The sequence below is a fragment of the Psammomys obesus genome, unplaced genomic scaffold (genome assembly GCF_907164565.1).
Source record: "Psammomys obesus unplaced genomic scaffold, mPsaObe1.curated_primary_1811, whole genome shotgun sequence".
NCBI classification, from domain to species: Eukaryota; Metazoa; Chordata; class Mammalia; order Rodentia; family Muridae; genus Psammomys; species Psammomys obesus.
The window spans coordinates 5,335,677-5,357,745 of record NW_026596088.1 but is presented as its reverse complement, the minus strand read 5'-3'; the positions used below and the strand labels follow the sequence as shown (position 1 = coordinate 5,357,745).

General features: G+C 46.2%; 1 protein-coding gene across 2 annotated transcripts in view; it reads left to right on the top strand.

The window, feature by feature from the left end:
- The window catches only part of Prkcb (protein kinase C beta), a 322,945-nt gene that overhangs the window by 146,558 nt on the left and 154,318 nt on the right, over positions 1–22,069 (top strand). For both annotated transcript variants that reach the window (XM_055627393.1, XM_055627392.1), the window contains exons 4-5: positions 13,365–13,476; positions 13,927–14,055. In XM_055627393.1, coding sequence (XP_055483368.1) covers positions 13,365–13,476; positions 13,927–14,055 — 241 coding nt within the window. The remainder of the gene's footprint in view (positions 1–13,364; positions 13,477–13,926; positions 14,056–22,069) is intronic.

Sequence of the window (22,069 nt, the reverse complement as noted above, 5' to 3'; positions counted from 1 at the left end):
TATGGCCTAGCTAATGAGCTGAGAACACTCATCACAATGACAGCTGTAAAGCCCGGAAGACAGGAGTCCACCAGGAAAACTACAGGAACAGCAGCCGCTTACCTCTCCCAAGCTTGGTCATGCCATCTGCTTAAAACCTTGACCCCTACATCACTCTTCCGCATTTTAACAGGCACTGGTTACACTAACAGGACCAAAATGCCAGTTTGAAGGCAACGAAATAAAATAAATTAAAAAGAGAAAACGCATAAAAATAAGATTTTAGTCCTAACTGCAAACGGTTTAGTGTACTTTTCTGAAGGGACATCAAGAAAGGCTCAAGTTATTTCTAACTATAGTGTCATCCTCCTACCCCACCGTCTCTCCCCCGTTCTCATGGTTTGCTCAGCTGCAGCACTCAGCTCCACCAGCCTCTTGTCCTCAGTCCTGAGCGGCTCACTTCCTTCTTTGTGAGTTATTCAGCACTGAGGAGAGCATGGGTTTGGATGCTCTAGCGACAGTTAGCTGGCACTCTTGTTGCGGGTCTTCCGGAAGGGACCCTAAACATACGTATGCTGAGAATCTCATCACCCTCTAGGGTCAATGAAAAAACTTCAGAAGTCTAAGGAGAAAAAGGGTAGCCCAGAAAACTTGTAACGTAGCAGGCATGCTGGGGGGAGGGGGGGTGGTTAAGTGTTTGGAGATGCCGAGATGTCACAGACCTATCATGTATTAAAATTGTATGTTTGGAGGTAGGAAGAGAGAGATCACTGGAGCATAAGAGACATTTAGAAGTGAACAAAAGATCCATAAGGAATTAGCATGTGATAAAAGAGACATTTCAAACCAGCAGGGAGAAAGAACACTAAGGAAGGGAGGAATGTCTTTTCTCAGAGCTCATAGTAAGATGAATTCCAAGGGAAATCATGATCTTAGAATAAAGGATGGAGAATGTGGAGGGACCAGAAGTAAATACTGGGGAGGACTTTGTAATCCAACAGTAGGATAGTACCCAGAAATCTATGCTTTATTACACGTGCACATATGAAATTATTCATACAATGACACACATACAAATATACCTGCATATCACACATGTGCATGTACACACACGAACCACAGACTCATACATAAGCATACACAATCAAACACGTACACATGGAAACATATATACACATACACCCATAAACACACACAGGATCAAATACATACAAACATATATACACATGCACACACACACACACACACACACACACACACACACACACCTCCCAACAGGCTCTACATACTGAATAAAGATCATCAACAGGATTAAAAAGCAAAGAAAGAACTGGCAAAAATGCTATACTGTGTGAATGAACACTTAATAACCTTAATTAATACACAGGAAAATTCTTTACGAGTAATTGGAAAGAAATGAACTTGAATTTAAAAATGTGCAAATAGGGGCTGGGGGAATAGGGGCTCAACGGAAAAAGTGCTTGCCTAGCCCATGGAAGGGCCTGGATTTCATCTCTGTTACCACAAAAGGGGGAGGGGTGAAGAACAATGAAAGAAAACTAACAGTAGCAATGGACACTAATTCAATGTGTATTTCCCCCAGTTAGGCAGTTCCCATGAAGATGTCTCAGCAAACTCTCTTGTTTACCTAGGAAATTTGGTCTTATTATTTTGTAAGTCATTTCCAGGTGAGGGAGTGACACCCTAAAAGGGTTGAATAATGGTCCCTGAGTGAAAGAGCTAACTGAGGAAGGCAGGGTGAAGTCTGAAGGCAGCTATCCATTGACCCCGACGCTGACTGACCGTGTCTGTACAGGGGCCCAGGAAGTCATCTGTAGAGTTCCACCGCGTCTATCTACACGGTGGAAACTCATCCTCAAAACTGAACAATTAGTTACCGGGAAGAGGGAAGGGCTAAAAGCCACTGAACACCACACCTACGATCTTTTTCACCCTCTATCGGTTTTAGTCACTCTCTCTGCAAGAACAAACATAGCGCCCCCTCTTCCCTGTGGCGTGTGGGTGGAATTACAGCTTCCGGCTTCTCATCTGCTGTGCAGCCATCTCAGCCCACCCTGGTCTCTGTGAGGTTTCTTAGCTCTTTTGTCTTCTGGAAATGGTTAGCCTTTTGTTTGAAGTCGGAGGCATGGAGGTGTTGGTGTATTTCAGAGTAAAGTACTCAGATGGGCCTTGAAATGTTCTAACTGATTTAAAAACTGTAGAAAAATGGATATGAAGAAATCCATGTCACTCTTTCCTGCCTCGGGAATAAGCAATTTTATTAGGTTTTCTTGCATGTGTGTGACTCCAGAGTTTTACGTTGGTGCCAATGGCACTCCTTTTCTTCTGTGTTTTGGAGGGATAGCTGGGTCCTGATGTCCAGACTGTCTTCCTGTAACTTGGCACAAGCTAGGATCATCTTGGGAGAGGAAACCTCAGCCGAAGAAATATCCCTGTCAGATTCGCTTTTAGGCAGACTGGTGGAGCATTTTCTTGATTCCTGATCGATGCGGGAAGGTCCTGCCCACCGTGGGTGGTTGCCACTCTGGGTCTATAAAATAGTGGGTTGAGCGAGCCACAGAGAGTAAGCCAGCAAGCAGCATTCTTTCATGGCTTCTGCTTCACTTCCTGTCTCCAGGTTCCTGCCCTGACTTCCGTCAGTGGTACAGTGTACACTGTAAGCTGAAATGAACCCTCCCCTCCCCAAGTGCTTTGGGTCCTGGTGCCTCTCAGAGCAGAGGAAGACAAACTAAAAACATCCACATTGACCTCAAACTTTTGATCCTCCTACTTCAGCCTCCCAAGCGCTGGGATGACAAGGGTGCACCCCCAGCTAAAATATGTATTTTCTTGCCTGTCTCACATTGCTTACACAAAAGGTAGATTACACTTATTCTTGAGCATCTTAGGTGTTTTTTTTTTTCCTTCAGTTTTCCAGATTCACTTAAAAAAAAAAATAATCTTTGCTGTGTGCATAGCTTATGATAACCTGTGCAAGGCCCTGGAATTTCTTCTCAAGTACCAACATTATGTAACATGAGTTTCTTTGATTCATATATTACAGGCTATATATGTGTACCCCCAAATCACATGACGCCTCATATATATATGGATATATGGATATATATACCCACAATTCATGTCTCAGTTGAAGTGGTTTTGGTCATTTAATGTCATAATGTCATGAACTGACTTACAGTTATGCGGAAACATCCCTTGCAGCCTTTGCATGCCAATGCAGTCCTACTCATGCCCAAGTAATATCGCCTGTGGCTGCATTCACTAGGATTCATTGAGGCAGCTCCCACCAGTACTGACTTGTCAGGGGTAGTTTTAAAAACTGCAGTTTCTCTTTTAGCCCAGCGAGCACCCAAATACTGGAGACTGAATTATTGCATGTGTCTAGTAAGCTTTACAGCACAACAACTGAGCAGTGTATCTATGTTAACCCTCTAAGCTAATCTGGCTCCCCCCCCCCCCCCAGCATAAATCCCTGAGATACTAGCACTTTATGGCTTTCTCTGCTCCAGCTGCTCCCTCCTGATGACTCCTGGACCTCTCCTCAGTTTCCACTTTCTCCTCTAATGCCTCCTCCTCTGGCTGGCAGGGTGTCCAGCCCTATTCTCTCCCCTGCTTAGTGATTGGCTTTTAAGCTGCTTTATTGACATATCAGGGGACAATTGGAGAGCAAAGTTTAGACAGTTTAGATGGGAGATTCACAGAGCAAGGATTGCAACAAGATATGGGGGGGGGGAGAGAACAGAAATCAGCATTTGAATCTTTACACAGTTCAAAATAACATTATGCCTCTACTGGCTGGCTTATTCAGAGTCATTTGTCACAGCACATAGGAGCCTGAAGCAGGAGGATCCCTGTGAGTTTAAGACAAGCCAGTGCTCCAGAGTGTGTTCCAGGCCAGCTTCTGCTCCAGAGAGAGACTTTACCTGAAGAAATGGCGGAAGAGGAACAGGAGGAGGAAGAGGAGAAAGAGGAGGAGGAGGAAGGAAGGAAGGAAGAGAGGAAAGAAAGAAGGAAGGAAAGAAAGAGAAATCCAAGCTAGAATCATTTGCTGTGACAAACAACCAGAATGTGAGGGCAATCTGGATCTGACATTTGTCACCCCATTGTCTCCAGGGTTTATTTGGCTCATGTGGCTGACTAGGCAGGTGTCTCCTTCCTTCCTCACTGTTTCAAGTGCTTCCCTCCCAAAGCTACTCACGCAGTACAATAAACAGTGCCTAACTGTTCCCTGAGAGCCGTACCAACAGGCTTCTCTACCAGGAATATACACACTTGTCTTTCTAGAGCTTCTAAAAGCTATTGGGATAGGCATCTTAAACATCTGATTTTAAGAATTTCATTTTATTTGAGCCAGGCACAGTGGTGCACACCTGTAATCCCAGAACTCGGGGAGGCAGAAGCAGGAGGATCTCTGTGGGTTCAAGGCCAGCCTGGTCTACAAAGTGAGTCCAGGATAGCCAAGGCTACACAGAGAAACCCTGTCTTAGGAAACAAAACAAAACAAATCTCACTTGAATGTGTATTATTATTTGCACATTGATCTCATTTTTAAGGAATTTCTCTTTAAAATGCCGTCTTAGTTCCTCTTCTAGTGCTGTGAAGAGATACCATGACCAAAGCAACTCTTAGAAAAGAAAGCATTTAATTGGGGACTTTGCTTAAAGTTTCAGAGGGTTAATCCATCCTCATCATGAGAGGGAGTGCGGAGGCACAAGCCACAGTGCTGGAAAAGTAGCTGAGAGCTTTACATTGTGATCCACAGGCAGCAGGCGTGAAGGAGAGGGAGGGAGTGAGGAGAAGGAGGAGGAGGAGGACGCAGAGGAGGAGGAGGAGGAGGAGGAGGAGGAGGAGGAGGAGGAGGAGGAGGAGGAGGAGGAGGAAGAACTGGGCCTTTGGAACATCCAAGCCCACCCCTATCAGCAAACCTCCTCCAACAAGGCCACGCCCCCCAATCTTTCCAAACAGTGCATCAGCTGGGGACTAAGCAAGCAATATGTGAGCCCCCGGGGAGCATTCTCATTCAAGCCACCACAAACGCTTTCACTGAAATAAAAAATGCCATCAAGGATAAGTGCTAATGAATAGTGTTAAACATTCTACGTAGATGGATGTACTGGGTTGTGATGGCTCCTGACTGTGGTTTGGGAAGTTTGTCTGGTAATTTCTCCTCCTTAGCATAAGAGGGGAGGAGCTAACACGTCCCTGATGGCAGGCCTCCCTGATGCTGAGATCCTTGTCACTGAAGTCAGTCTATAATGGAGGGGTTCTGCTGTTATGGACAGGGAACCAGAGACTCTGAGAGGTTAAGCACATTGCCCGTGGTCACACAGCTCACTCAGAGCATTTGTCCTTCCATTCTAGAGTCGTTTTAACTCGAGTCTCCAGGTCGGTTTAGCCCCACCCATCTGTTCCTGCTTCTTCTCATTTCAGGGATACAGCTCTGAGGGGCTTGCATGGCCTGTGATGTTCAGGAATAACAGGCTCTAAAGCTGTGTTCTGGTGGGGTGTGCCCTATTGGGGTGTGCCCTTGTGCTTTTTCCACCTCTGGGCTTTTTCATAGCTGCAGCTTTGCCCAAACCCAGCTGTGCTGGCAGAATGCAGATCCTATGCTCAAAGCCACAAGGATAGATACCCTTTCGGATTGGGAAAGGACTTTTGTTAGGTTTGGACTCAGAGGCTCAAAGTTTTATTTCATTTTATTTTTTTATTGTCTCTTACCTGCACTTCCTCTTATTTGGCTTCCTATATCGTGAGTCCAGTGAAAAGATGCTAAGTGAGACATGCCTGTCCTTTGTTCCTAGGGACTTCATTTCTTTTGAAAGAAAATGGCCCAGTGAGGCTGGAGAGATGACTCAGTGGTTAAGAGCACTGGGTTTGCTCTTCCAGAGGACCTGGGTTCAATTCCCAGCCCTTCCTAGCAGCTCACACCTGTCCATAGTTACAGTTCCAGGGGGTCTGAGGCACACACACACACACACACACACACACACACACACACACACACACAAAGAGAGAGAGAGAGAGAGAGAGAGAGAGAGAGATACAGGTAAAACACCAATTAACATAAAATAAAAAGAAACAAATCAGTTTTTTAAAAGGGCCCAGTGAATTTTATTAGGGTTATTTCCAGGTAGGTGGGAAGTGATTCAAGGAGCATGGTGAGCACCTTGAGTCGCTATCACACTGAGGGAAATGCCTCTTCTTCCCCGTCAACCATTCACTGTATATAAATCCCCAGGGAGGGGCGAGGCATATCCCTTTGTGAGGAAAGGGCACCAGACATCCCTGTGCACACACAGGTAACCTGTGAGTTCTGAGTTCACGAGCGCTCTTATTCAGCCCTGTCCGGGTCAGAAGTGCGAGGAAACTTGGCAGCGCAGCTTCGCTGCTGCTTGTTCTGGAGACAGAGCTCCTCACACATGAACATTAGGGAGAGGGAGAAATCCAGCCAGGATGTTGTGAAAACACAACTCCCTGTGGGAGAGGAGGCTCTAGGGACACTGGACAGCGTGGGGGTGCAACAGTGCCGAGCCCGTTTCTGAAAGCATTTGACCTTGTGTCTGGTAGGATTATTGGCAACTTAGAAGAACTGTGTTCGCACCCAAAGGACTGTGGGGGGTGAAGAAGGCTGTTATCCTGCGAACATCATGGACTGAGGTCTTCAGGGCCAAGCGCAAAAGGAGGAGAGAGAAGCACACAGGGCGGACCACAGCGGGGAGTCACAGGGACTGCAGAAAACGGGAAAGCTCAGCTCGTGAGGGAGCCGCTGCTCAGTGTGTGGAAGCGTGTGTCCACTGTCGTCACAAGCTGTGATTTTTTTTTTTAAATGGGATAAGAAAGTGCACATTGTACCTGACATATTATGACTTTTATGGGGAGGGAATTCTTTCACCTGTCTAAGAAGCACCACAGTATGAGCTGGTTTGCAGGCTGGAGATGGCTCGCAGGCCCCTGACTGTAACCTACGAGCGTAGAGGAGGAGGCAGGCCAAGAATCAGGCATGTTAAAGGCATTCAACAGGGCCCGAGATGGGGGAGTAGGGCAGAGAGGGAAACTGTGCCTTTGAATTAGATCAGAGACAAACTTGTAGGGAGGGTTTGACTTCAAGGCTGCATTACAGATGTATTAGTCAGGGTTCACCAAAGGAACAGAGCTGAGAGAATGAAGATGTAAAGATATATGAATGTATGAATGTGTATGTATATTCATATATGTATGATTTATTAGAGTGACTAACGGGCTGTGGTCCAGATAGTTAAACAATGGCTGTTGCATACTGGAAAGGCCAATAATCCAGTATTCGCTCAGTCCACGAGGCTGAGTGTCTCAGCAGCACCAGCCTGGCACCAAAGACCTGGAGGATTCCTAGTGAGCTGCCAGCCTCCAGCCTACCTTGGAATCTCAAGGAAGTGGGTTCTAACATCAGCAAATGAACGCCACGTCAGCAGGATAGGTGAACTTGCCTGTGAGACAGACACAAGCAGCCAGAAGGCAAAGTTTCCTTCTTACATGTCTTTTCATCTGGGCTGCCACTGGAAAGCATGGCCCCGATTAAGATTAAGGGTGGCTCTTTCTTCTTCAAATAATCTGATTAAAAAAATCCCTCCCGGATGCACCCAGCATCTTGGGTCTTTGTTGATTCCAGGTGCGGTCAAGCTGACAACCAAGATCAGCCATCATTCCCCCCCCCCCCCCCGCCTTTGGAGCCCACCTGAACCAGCTTGGAGCTACAAGGGTCCTGACCTCTACCTGCCTCCAAGATGCTCAGCAAACTTGACGCTCCACCCATGTGTTCACTTCTCCCACCAGCTATGCCTCAGGGTGTGGATACCTCAAACTGAAAACATGGCTGCCGGCATTAGCTCATATGGGAGTATTGGGCTCACTTCAGTGTGGACAGACATCTTAGTAGGTTCTCCTTAACGATGATGATTGAATCAAATCCCCTGAGCCTGTGAGTGTAGTTTTGTGCCAGGCAGTGTCACATGACAGGAGGGAGGAGGACAGAGCGGATCGGAAGATGCCACAGCTTACCTGGACAGTCTCGGGGGTGGGGGTAGGGGATAGGGAAAGCTGGTACTTAAGAGGGTGAATCCTGGTGGAAGCTAAGGCAAGGGATTGAGGTCAGAGGTGCCCCCCAAAACCTTCCCAGAGACCATAAAGGGTCTGGTGAGATAGATCAGCAGATAGCGACACTTGCCGACAAGTCTGGTGGCTTGAATTTATTCCTGGAAGCCACATGGTGACTGGAGAAAATGACTTCCTTAAAAGCTGTGCTCTGAGTTCTACACACCTACACATCCAGTATACAAAATGGGTGCACAAGTGATTCTTTAAAGCCACAAGAGGGCTAGGGGTGTGGCTCAATTGGTAGAATGATTGCCTGACATGGATGACACTCTGGGCTCCATTTTCAGCATCACATGAACCAGGCATGTTATCCCAACACTTGGAAGACGAAGACAGGAGTATCAGAAACTCACAACCATCCTTGCTCATACAGTAAGCTTAAGGCCAGCCTGGGCTCAGAGAAAGAAAAAATAAAAGAGGAAAGGAACCATGATGAATAATGAAGTGAACTCTGCTCCACAATTGGCCTAATTGGTTTTCTTGTGTCCTGTCTGGCTCCAATTCATCTGGCACAGCCCTCTACCGGTCATTTTCCTAACGTAGCATGCGCTCCAGGGTATGGCGGTTGACAGTGATGACTGTAGCCTCAGCACTGCCATAGTAACTCATTCCCCTCTTGCTGTGTGCCAACCATCAGACAAAATGCTTTGCCCATGGAAGCTGGCATGTCCTTGGCAAACCACTGTATCAGTTAGTCTCCCATCATCCCCTACTCTACAAGGGGGGTAGCACATAGCACGCACCCTTAGTGATGAGGGTCAAGCAAATCAGTATGTGATAAATCCCCGGGAGCACATGCTGGCACACGCCATGCTCAGTAAATGCTAGCTCTCAAAGACTGAACAGTTATTGAACACCTTGTACATGTCAAGTATAATACATGCCTTGGGGATACGGTAGGGATTGCGAGAAATTCCCCCATGTTGCTTGCAGTTAAGCGTGGGTGAAATGCAATTTAAACATGCAATTACAATTGAGAGATTGAAACACTGTGTTGGAGAGATTTGGGAGGGCAGGGCTGTGTGTGTGTGTGTGTGTGTGTGTGTGTGTGTGTGTGTGTGTGTCTTGAGGTTAGAACGTGGCTTTTGTGACAGTGGGATATTCTCTCTTTGCTCGAGGCTGAATCCCAAAGGCCTAAAGACAAGCTGGCTTGTGGTAGAATTTGCTGGGTAGATAAATGAATAAAGTGCTATTTTAGCTTTATCTGAAAGGTAAAGTACTGAGGAATTGACATTGGGCACTGAGGAGACAAAGCAGGGTAGTGTCACATGAACACCTCCATTGAGCAGGTGCAAGAGGCCACCTAGCTGCCTTAGAAGGTACTATGGGGCTGAGGAGATGGCTCAGTCAGCAAAGTGCTTCCTGTTCATCTCTGAGTTTGCCTACAATTTTATTGCTGGGAAGGTGGGGTTAGGGTGTACGAGGAGCTCCTTGAGCAGGTAGCTGAATCAGGATGCTCCTGGCTCAGTGAGGGGACTATCTCAGTGTGCATTCCATCTCTGTAATAAAGACTGTGACCAAAGGTAACTTGAGGCAGAAGGATTCACTCCACTTTGGAGGTTCAAGGGAAGTCAGGGCAGGAACTCACGGCCAGACCTGGAGGCAGGAACAGAAGCAGAGGCCGGCCATAGAGGGATGCTGCTTCGTTTTTTATGTATCTCAGCACTACCTGCTTAGGGGTGAGCTGGGCCCTCCTGCATCAATCACAAGTCAAGAAAATGCCTCACAGATAGAGGTGAAAATGTGTTCTGAGTCTTGATCTTGCTTGGTTAGAAAGTCCTCGGCCTTCCCCAAGGTCTCCTGAGAGGACACTAACGTGGAGAAAAGTTCAAAACCAGCAGAGGAAATTCACAATTAGTTGAGATTTGCACCCTGTATTAAAACAGAGCTCAAGAGGCTCTGGGGACTCCTTTTTACACATAAGGTAGGTCTAAGGAAAGTCAAACTCTAACTGAAAACTAAGCCCAAACATTAATGAGGTCAATGTAGCAAAGAGCTAGGGAAGGACCTCAAGAGCCAAGAGAAAAGAGACAACTTAACCTTGACTGTGGAGTTCAGCTGGCTTCAGCCTCTCACACCAACTTTTTCAGGGCCAGATGTTAGGTCTGGACCCAGCAGCTTCATGAGAGAGGGCTATGATGGCAGTGTGCCTGCTACTCCCATGTACATGGTCCACTTGCTGAGGCAGGACAAGCTCAGCAATTCCCTCCTTAGAGATTAGGTAATGGTGTCAGGGAGAAGCCCACAGGCTGATAAATAATGGTCATTCATAGGGGTTTCTTTTGGGGAGGTTGAAAGCACTCCGTTCCCATTTTTAAAGGGATGCTCAAGAGGGCACAATGGGAACTGTTCTACAGCAGAGACAGAGGACTCTTCGTTAGGAATGCAGTGTGTGGCAGTCTTTTTGTCCCAGAATGAGACAAGCTGCTAACTGTGAGGCTTGGTTTTCCTACGGTGATTCCCAAGCACTGCATTTGTAATAGCGGAGACAGCTGAAAGTTAACCGAGCTGAGACACTGAGGGGACTAGGTGGCTCCTGGGCTCCTTGAACATGATCTGAGTTCTTCTGGTCCTGCCGGCCAGAGCAGAGTGGACACAGCCTTTCAGATTTGGCTATTCAGGACTCTGTAAGGGCTGATAATGACAGAGGGCTGTGATGAAAGAAACTAACTCATAATGAAGATGCAGGGCACGGAAACCTACATGACTGAGGAACTTTGAGAGAGTCCTATTAAAATACGTTTATTGTGTGTGCACAGATGTTTGCATGTATGTGGACATATATGTGTGTGTGCTTGTGGATGCCAGAGGCTGATGTCCAGTGTCGTTTTCCTTCACTCTCTACCTGTATATTAAGCCATGATCGCTCACAGAACCTAGAGTTCACTGGTTCTGGCTGTTGCTGCCCTAGGAGGGTTGGCATTATAGGTGGGCCACCATACATACTTTATTACGCACAATAAAACCCACCCCAAACGTTGCTCAGCCCTCTCCCCATCCTTGGCGCCTAATAAACACTGATTTTTTTTTAAGTCTCCCTAGTTTTGCTTTTTCTAGACTATTCTATAAACAGGATTGTATAGCACGGAGTCCTCTGTGCCTGCTTTCTCTTCACATAAGCCATCTAAGATTCATGAACGATGTTGATGGTCAGGGATTCATTCCTTAATGCGGAGAAGAGTGTGTGAGCCTAGCTCATTGAGATTTGCTTTAAAGCCTAAAACAGACATCACAAAGACCCTGGGGAGTCCTGGTTTATACACAAGGCAGGCTTAGGGAAGTCAAACCCCGACTGAAACCCAAGTCTTGACTTTTACAAGGTCAGTATATCAAAAGGCCCATAAGGGACCAAAAGCGAAGATGTATCTTCCCGTATCCATTCACACACTGGAGGATGTTTGGGGTATTTCTGGGTTTTGAGCCATTATGAACACAGTGACTGTAATTTCACATATGGGTTTTTGACAGACATATTTTCCTTTCAACTGGGACTCAGAGATAGCCCATCTATGTTCAGCTTTGAAAGTAACTGCAAGCCCATCCCATCTTGCACCCAATCCTGCCAACAGCATGAAAATTTCCAGTATGTTGTTCTCACCAGCATTGATACCTTGATATGGTCAGTTTTAGTTTGAGGGTTTTTTTTTTTTCTTTCAAATTTGAATAGATCCCTGGATTAGTTTTTTTTTTTGTTTTTTTTTTTAAAGAAGCGTCTTCTTGGACAAGCCACCCGCCACTTCAAAAACAATGGCTACCTCCTGCATTTGTTTGCTTACTCTGTCTGTGGGTAGCATAGAAAATTTAAGGAGACCCCTGTCCCTGCATAAGTAAATCATGTGACTAGTCATATGTCTAGATGAATGGCTGGAGGACGAGAGGGACAGCAGGTGTCCCACGAGGACTTGGTTGGAACCTTCATCCACAAAATTAGCTTCAGCCAAGTACTGATTCTAGGGTGAAACAGCTTTGCCCTGGGTTTGGACAAAGAAGGGCACCTGAGGAAAGGATGGGCACGCAGAACAGAGGCAGGGCATGTGTGAATGCATTCTGAGAACGGGGTACACACCACGCACCCGGCGCTATTCATGGGTACGAGGGCACCCAGCAGGGGAGAGTGATAACGCCAGTGTGAAGCTTGTGTTCACTGCTTAGCACGGTTCAGGTGCTCTGCTCTCGACACAGGTTAATCCATTTATTTTTTCCCAACAATCTCATACTGTAATGATAGTCTTAACGCTGTCATTACGTACATTTTATGGACAAGGAAACTGAAGCAGAAAGGGAGAAAATAACTTGCCCAAAGCCGTTCAATGAAGAACAGCGCTGGTTTATGCTCCGAAGTCTGGCCCTGTGTCCTCTATACCTTACTACTAGGTTGTCATGCCTGTGCAAGTTCAGGAACCGTACAAGCCACTGTAATCAATAAATACCACATATGTAGACCTCTAGATATAGTGACCTGAGCAGGGCAGACACGAGGTTTTTCTCTTGGGTCAGCCCCAAAGGACAAAGTTCAAGGCTGTTAGCCTGGCCCTGTTCTTCTCAGAGTGGCTCCAAGTTTGAGTTCAAGTTCATCAGTTACATTGTTATCACCTTCTAGCCAGAGAGGAGAGGAAAAAAAGAGGCAGGAGGCACCTCCATGTTGGTTTTAATGAAATGACCCAGAAGCTTATACTTCCCATTGATCAGAACCCAGTCCCTCGGCCACATCAGGCTACAAAGGAAGCAGGATGTCTGGTCTAGTGAGCAGCAGGCCCTCCGCTACAGTTCAAGAGCTCTGCTGTGAGTGTGGGGGGGGGGGAAGCCGAGCCCCCTCTGCCACAGCTCGCAGACTCTCCCTGCACTTTGAAGTCTGTTCCCTGGGGATGAGGAACTGTCAAATGTAAGTGGAAATGTGTTTGGTTAGACTGGGTTTAGATCACTCCAGAAGATTGTAGAATGAACGGATGGGTGGAGATAGGATCGGGGCTGGAGGGTCCGCTGAATGCTGGGATTTGCAGGTCGACCCTGTAAATGCCTTTTGGAGATAGAGTTGGACCAGCTGTCTGTCCTATGTACTCACCCATCTGACCACACCTGTCTAGTATTGAGTCCGCGCACCACTGTGCTCCGGCGATGGTCCCCACAGGCATGGCAGGACCTGGCTCAGTGCTTGAGGAGTTCTCCGGTGGCGTTCACTGCAGAGTCCTCAGCTCTCCTCACTGACGGTGCCCTCTTTGGTCTGTTTCTCTTAGGACCCCCGGAGCAAACACAAGTTTAAGATCCACACCTACTCCAGCCCCACCTTCTGCGACCACTGTGGGTCTCTGCTGTATGGACTCATCCACCAGGGGATGAAATGTGACAGTAAGTACTTGCCAGAAGCCAGGCTTCCATCCTAACGGCCGCACTGTGTCCGTCTGACCCCCTGGGTAGGACGGGCACAGTTAACCGTTGCCATGTACCGAGCTCTCCTCCAATAACAGAGGCAATAACATCCTCTCAGAGAACACTTCCCATAAGCCACCTCCCTGCTGCATCCACTTTTCAGGGACCTGGAGCTATCACACATCAGTATTTTAAAATCAGGGGGTGTCACACTTAATTAAGTCTGCCTTCCTGCTGGTGGTAAACCTGGGACAGTTTGACAACATTGTGTAAGCGTTCCTGTAGGGTCTACTTGAGTGGGTGTGACGAGGGGACGGGAAGGCACCAGCTGGCCCAGGTACAGCGGGTACCTGAAACCCCCAGCCTGAACCAGCCCAGGCCCAGCCTGAACCAGCCTGAGCAGTAACCTTCCTCTCTCTGCCCTCACAGCCTGTATGATGAACGTCCACAAGCGCTGCGTGATGAATGTCCCCAGCCTCTGTGGCACGGACCACACAGAGCGCCGAGGCCGCATCTATATCCAGGCCCACATCGACAGGGAGGTCCTCATCGTTGTCGGTAGGTGGCTCCTCCGAGGCTCCCGCGCTGCCGCCAGAGCTGAGTTCCACGAACATGGGGGCAGAGGGGACAGTGCACAAGCAGGTCGTAGGTACATGGGTGGGGGGGGGAATGTTCGTTACCTCCTTTTTCTACAGTGAAAGCCTCAGACTCAGGACCCTAAAGGCCACATTCTCAGGCCCTGGGGGTGGCTTTCTTAAAAGAAATAGAACAATTGTATATATCTGTGGGCATGGTGTCTTTTGACACATGCGCAATACGTCATGATGAAATCAAGGTAATTTTCACAAATCTTGGCACCCACTTTAAAACATCTATGTGTTCCTTGCGTTGAGGACACTCAAAGGACTTGGCATTTCACAGAATCCTTTTTCTGCCTCCCATTTGTTCTCTCGGTATCTCCCGGAACGTGCAGTCCCTGTGCTCTTGTTCAGATAGCAGGGAAGGCATACTTGCTTCCTCCCCAGACTTTTCCAATGGGAACACAGAGTCTGGATGACCGACGCCAAATTTGGAAGAATTTATGTCTTCAAGAGGGAGGAAAGAGCTGTGCATTCCAAGGAACTCCCCCTGGCCTTGGATATAGTTGAAAGAATATTTAACCTGGTGGGAGCTGATAATAAGATAATAACTATAATATTCTGCATACTTATCGTGCGTCTGAACTAAGAGGGAGAAACAGTTTGCTAAAGGATGGAGAGACACAAAGGGCAGAAAGGTTCTGTCTGTCTTTCTGTAGTGAGCATTCATGATGCTCAGACAAAACAGGAATTCATCTGTGCTGGACTGGCAGGTACTTACCCATTAGTCATGGTAAAACCAGCTCAGAACTAGACACGATGGCATGATAATTTGAAGGAATCGTCTCTCCCAGGCTTGTGACACAAACCTCTGTAGACTTATGTAACTAATTTGTATGAACAGGGCATTCATCATGGAAAGGATTGATTTTCTAAGTTGGCCAGTTTCTGAGGCCACAGAGCGGTACAGTAGCACTGAGGTGCTGAGCCTTGGCTTGGTCAAGGGCTTGCTTAAACCATATAAAAGTTGAAAAACATCCCTGTAAAATTTAACTCCTTTTTGAAAGGACCATTTGGGAAACCCAGTGACTTTTTAGAGAGGCAGTTTCATCAAGAGATTTTTTTTTCTTTCCCAAGCAGAGGCCAAAAGAGGAGGCAGTTGTCTCTCAGTGATTATGGGGCAGGGATGGGACAGAGACAATCTTAAGGAAACAAGTTCAAGGGAAGCCTGCCCCGCCTCTTCTCCTTGGGTGCCTGAGGGACAACGCTGAGGCTCTGTTGCCACCTAGTGGTTCAAAATGGTTACCATGGGCAGCCACGTGTATAGAGAGTATTTCAATCCACAGCCCTTTGAATCCCTGGGACCGTCTTGCCAAGTATCTGTTATGTTCATTTTATGAATGTGACAACTGAGACACAGAAGTGATACTTCTGCATCTTCTCACCACCAGTGATACTAAAATGGTAACTAACATGCACAGTTTTTTTTTTTTTAAGATTATGTAGAATGTTCATCATGATGTTAAAGTGCTAGCAAGGCAACATAGTGTTTAAACATGCAGTAGCTCCAAGGAGGTAAACACTATCCTTCTACCCACCAGGAAACAGGTTCAGCAGGAGCCCACTTCCTTGGCCAAGTCTGTTTGACTCTGAAGCACTCTCCTATGCACACCAACTGCGTTAGCTCACTTTTGTTCCTTTGCTCCATTTGCCACTTATTTCCTTTCTGCTTTAACAGTAGTAGCTCTTAAGGGAATCCCTGGGGAGTCTTTGTGATGATTCGAGGGCACAGGATTCTTCTGAGCTCAAGGTCAGACACTCTGCTTCACCATGATAACAACTCTCTGGCTGTCCTGGGACACATCTGTGGCATCTGTTGCTGCAGCAATGAAGTGCCACAGGCTTTTATTACTGCAGAGTGCTGGAGGTCTAGATCGAGGGTCAGTAGGGTTGTTCCTTGTGCAGGGCTGACAGGGACTTCGGTACGTGCTTCTGGTGGTTGCTGGCAACCTTTGGGGTTTCTTGGCTCCACCTCTGCGTGTGTCCTTTGCTCTGTGTCTGCTGAGTTCAGACGTAAGCCGTTGGATTGCAGCCCACCCTAACCTAGCATGACCTCATCCTCACTTAATCACATCCCCAAAGACTCTATTTCCGTATAGGGTCATGGTCACAGGTGCTGGGATGTAAGCCTGAGCTCATGATGTTGGGGAATCACAATTCAACTCAAGAATGCAAGGTAGGAAAGTTGGGGCTCCCTTAAAGTTCAGGATGAGATTTTTCATACTCAGGGTCCCAAGAGTCTTAATTAAATAGCTGCAAGCATTTCAGTAGTGTCTGTGTCTTTCTCCCGAGTGTGGAGCTGTGAGATTGCTCAACGGACTAGTGTTGTTGCCCTCACAGGCCAGGAGAGACTAAGGCTCAGCAAAGCTGCACCACTTGACCAAGGCCACAGGCAGAGCAGAGATTCACATCTGGGCTACTGTGTCACTATGCCCTGCTAACAGTTCCGTCACAAGTCAGGCACAGGCTGTGCTGAGCGTGGCCTTGCTGACTGATTCTGATGCTGGAGTTAGAGGTGGTGTGGGATGTCCTCAGCAGTTCTGTCCCAGAGGTGGCCCCATGTTTTACCTCATGGAAACCCTAGAAGCATTTTTTAGGGTTAGAACTTTCCACTGGCCGCCTGGGATATTTCTATCAGACCTGGACGTCACGTGCTATTCAGAAATCCAGTCTCTCCCTGGGAAGAGAGAGAAAGACAGAGAGACAGACAGAGAGAGAGACAGAGAGGGACTGAAACCCAAGTTGTCTATCCACTCTGTGACTCTTGTAGGCCATGACCAGAATGGGAATCTGGCTGGCTCTTCTCCTGAGCCCCACCAGTGGGGTTCCTAATGTCTTCAGAGCACACAGCTCTAATACAGCGGTGTCACTGCGCATCACAGTCTCTCCAGGAATCTGCAAGATGGCGGCCTCATGTGTGTTTGTCTTTGCCATGTTTGCTTCTCCTGGAGTTTGACTCTTTCCTTTGACCTCCCCTTGTCTTAGTCACTCACAGTGGAGTGGACTTGAACTTGGACAGTTATGGTTTTGTGTTGGGTTTGATTATTTTTCTGCCTTTCCACAGGCATTAGCCCCACAGGGGAAGGGTAGGGTTTTTTTTTTTTTTTGTTCATGACCCACTTGTGGAGTCAGAACAGCACTAAAGATCCTGTGAAATGTGAGGCCTCTGCAGATTGATTGCCTTTGTGCCTTCTGAAGTTAGAATCGGCAGACAGTCTATCTCACACCATTACTCTTATAAGAAAGTTGAGCACACAGACAATCTTCAGTGTCTCATCCTCTGTCAACATCGAGTCATCAGGGGATCAGGGCCCACCCCGTGGACCCATGACCACCTTGTTCTCTGGATGACGCAGAAAAGACACAGAGCAGTGGTGCTTCTAGAAATGTAGGAAACCACGTTGACATGGTTACGCCCAAGACCCCATGAGAGATGGCAACACCGTGTCATAAGGCTAGACCAGAGTCCTGCAATCAGCCCAAAGTCAAAATTCTGGGTCCCCGTGCATACAACAAAATATTATTCAGCTTCCCTTGGTCCATTATCTCCCAATACACAGAAAAAGTGACATTCTCATTCCGTACATCATGGCTGTATTCTTTTTTAAAATTAAAATTTTAGGGTAGTATACAAAGAGATGAGTTACCTTAAGTACAACCACATTTTTTTTTAATTTGAGAATTTCATATATGTGGATAATGTGTTTCCATCAAATCCACTCTATTCCTGCCCATGCCGTTCTTCCTCCACACCCCCACCACTTCTTTTCTCTCAACTTCAGATGCTCTTAAAGAAACAAATGAAAAGAAACCACTCAGTCTGCTAAGTGCTGCCTGCATTCTCATGGGTGGGTAGGGTCACCTCCCTGAAGAAAATGACTGCCCCTCCCCCCGACCCTTCAGTTACCAGTATAGCTCTTCAGCCAGAGGTGGAATGTCATGAGCCCCTCTGTCTTTCATGTCGGGATGTTTAACTGACTTGTGCCTGTAGTCACATCCACTGAATGGCCATCGTCATTCTCACAAATAGAGATGCCATGTCCACTAGGTTTTGGATCTTGCAATTTTTCTGCCTTCTCATCTGCAGTGATCCCTGTGCTTTGGTGAAAGGGACTATGATGCGGACATCATTTAGCTCTGAGCACTCCGCAGTCTCACAGTCTGCATGGTGACCAGACTTGGGTCTCTGTCTTAATCACCATCTGCTAGAGAAAGAAGCCTCTCTGAGGAGGGTTAAGAGATGTGCTAGAAGTGTAATTAATAAAATATAAATTTTTAAAAAAGAGTTAGGACACATGTTCTGGAGATATCAAGACAGAACACTTCTGGAAACCATTAGTCTATCATGAGAATCATAATAGTCATGTAAAAAAGACCCTTTACAGTGGAGCCTGGGATGAAGAACCTTCCAATGAGTGTGAAATTAGCCTTCTTTTCTCCTGGCACTAAACACCAAAGAAGGCTAAAGCAGCTTGTAGACCAACCGCTGAAGTCTGAAGTTTCGGGAGTAGTCAGAGTGACAGACCACTGTGATGTCAACACTGTAAAGCTCATGAAGTAACTGACAACGTGACACATGCATTTCATTTTCGTTCATACTTTTGGCTTCAAAATTATTATAGAAACATTTTGACCACATGTTCACAAGGAATAACAGATTTTTTTACTGCCATATATGCATATATGTATAATGTATGATATATATGAGAGATGATACATGGATATATATATATATAGAGAGAGAGAGAATGTTGAAGTAGAGATAGAAAACTGTAAAATATGGGTGCACAATAAGAGGAATATTTGTGTAAGACATCGAGAAATTTCTATTCATGCTCAAAGAGTCTCGATTCTTAATTCCTTGACCTAGGAAAAGTCCACTTGAGAAAAGGTAGCATGCTGAAATCATGATCAGTGTGAACCTTAGAGTCTAGCAGATACAAAAATCACAGCCTACTCTAAAGATGAATGTGCTTTACTGCGACAGAAAGCTTCATGCATAGAGCGATAAGGCAACTTTGAAGACTACAGAAGAGGACGCATGCCTATTAATATATTCTAAATCATAGAGCCAGATAATTGTGACTGACACAACCTGGGAGATAACGCTCAGTGTACACTGGTTGCACAATAATCACGTACAGATCATTTGAAATTAAAATGCCGTCTTCATTGTGATTGCATTTTAGTGACAGCAAAAAAGTGTGCCTTCTGCAAACTGTGTATTTTCACCGATATGTGTAATCATACAGTACTAATTAAGAAAGCAAAATTCTGTCGAAGTGAAAAGTTCTCCATAAAGATATTCTCCTGAATCAAATAAAAAAGTTGCACTCATCTATGCGTATAAAGGTAAAGGGCTGGGAAGCAGTTTCGCATCATGGCCGTTTAGCAGAATTAAGTTCTCCCTAGGACGTAGCCAGCCACAGGTTCTCGGTCCAGTCAATGACATCAGGCATAAGTTCCTTCTTAGGAGCAGGCCTTAAGTCCAACAAGAAAACAGTTGGTCACCCCCATAACACTTGTGCCACTATTGCACCGGGGGGGGGGGTCATATCTCTGCAGCCGCCCATTATTGTAGCTTGCAGAATTTGCAGCTAGGTAAGACTGTTGAAGGTTTTTCTCCCCCCAGGAGAATGCATTCAAACCTCTCAGCACTGTGAAAGGCAGCCAGTAGGGATGGAACATCCAGGTTGTTACCAGCTTGATTTCTCTATGTCCCTTGACTCAGCGTGTAAGGTTTTTAGCAATAGGGTTTTACTGTCAAGTTCCAGAGGTTAACCAAGAGCCCTGGCAATTGCTTGTAATATTCAGGAGACATGGGACCAACGACTCAAAGACAGGCATCCCATACCTGTCCCTGGGCTTTTTACCTGATAGTCTATGGTAGCACGGAGAGGCATCGTTCCCCCCCTTTAGGTTAACTCCATTTCAACTCCTTTTCTGTATGTGTGTATGTATAGTTTAGGAAGCTTCACAGTAGTAGGTTTCTATGTGGCCTTTTCAGTGTCTTTAGTGTTAGTTATTTCTCCTCTACCAGCCTCTCTCATCCCATTTAATCCTTCCCGCTGTGCTATTCTCCTTCTTTCCTTCATGTTACCTGCATCCCATCCCTCTTTTTTCTTGAACCACTGCCCCCCCCCAGGCGCCTCACTAGTGCCCTGACTTCTATGGGTATCCAACTTAAACACACATACCTAAAGCCTCAAAGCTAACCGTCCACAGGTGAAACAAAGCGTGCTCTGTTGACTTTCTGGGTAGGGGTTATTCCAGTCAGAATGACTGCTTCAGCGTCTATCCATTTCCCTATGCATTGGAAACTTCACCTTTCCTTTAGAGAGTAGCGCACATACAGGTACATCTAACTTACTGACTAATATACCATTGCGTGTATGTGCCCTATTTTCACTATCCGTCGTTCGTCTAGGCTGCTTCCACTTCCCGGCGATTGTGAACAGAGTAGCAACAAATGTGGATGAGCAAGAGTCTCTAGTAGAGTCCTTCGGGTATATGTCCAAGAGTGGCTTAGCTGGACCATGGGGTGGATCTATTTGCCAGCCTTTTAAGGACCCGTCACCCTGGTTTCCATTGTGTCTGTACCAGTTGGCACTCCCACCAGCAGTGAGCAGGTGTCTCCTTCCCCCTACATCCTCGCCAACCTTTGTCGTCATTATTTTTTTATATCTTAGCCATTCGAACTTGAGGAAGGTGAAATCACAAAGTAGTTTTAATTTACATTTCCCTGATTGGTAAGGATGTTGTATTTAAATATATACATATACATTTCTTAGCCATTTGTATTTCTTTTCCTTTCCTTTTCTTTCTTTCTTTCTTTCTTTCTTTCTTTCTTTCTTTCTTTCTTTCTTCCTTTCTTTCTTTCTTTCTTTCTTTGAAAGTCTCTATTTAGTTTCATGCCCGATTTCTAATTGGGTTATTTGTTTTTCTAGTGATTTTTTTTAAATGTATGTATTCTAGACACCGACCCTCTGTTGTGTGTACAGCTGTCAAAGATTTTTCCCCCTCATGTAGGCTGCGTCTTCACTCGAATAATGATGTCCTTTGCTAGCATAAACTTTCTGGTTTCATGAGGTCGCCTTTACCAGTTGTTGGTCTTAATGCCTGTGCAGTCATGGTCAGAAAGTGCTTTCCCGTGCCTGTAAGTTGAAGCTATCATCCTGGGATAGAACTTCATGAGCTCTTCCCCAGTCCCTGTTGATAGCCTTTTTTTTTTTTTTTTTTTTTTTTAAACACAGGGCCTCACTAGTTAGCCCAGGCTGCCTCAAACTTATAGTCTTCCTATCTCCACCCCCACAGCCATACATTTTAAAATATGATTCATGTTTGTATGTATGATTGTATTTTCTCAGATTTATGGCTGTTCTTAGAAAAACAAAAGAACAAGTTGCCGACATTTCTCTTGGGAATTCCCAAGCAGTGTTTTTACCATTGGACATTGACTGTGCTGGACAGAAACTTCTTAGATTAAATTATCTCCCAGGCAGACTTGGAGACTTCCAGGGTCATGACCCCTTTACTCCATCCCAGGACACCACACCCACGCATCAAAAGAAGAACGGTACTTGCCGGGCATCAGGAAGAAGATAAGGGTCTACACATATACCCACACTCTTCAAAGGCTCTTCAAAGGTTTTAAAAGCACTGTCAGGAAAAAGGAAGTAGATTCTGAAGTCTCACGGAAAGCCGCTTTGGCGTTTGAAGAAATGCTGGCAGCCAAGTAATCATTAACATGAGAACTCTTAGCAAGATGGAAAGAGTAAAACAAAACAAAATAAAACACAAACCAAAAACAAACAAACAAAAAACCTGGGGATCCTTCTCCACGAAGGTGTCTTACTTCTAAGGTCAAGATGCTAGGACCAGGTCCAGACGCCTGAGAGCATATCTGGGTAAGCACCGTGCCTGAGACATGGGGA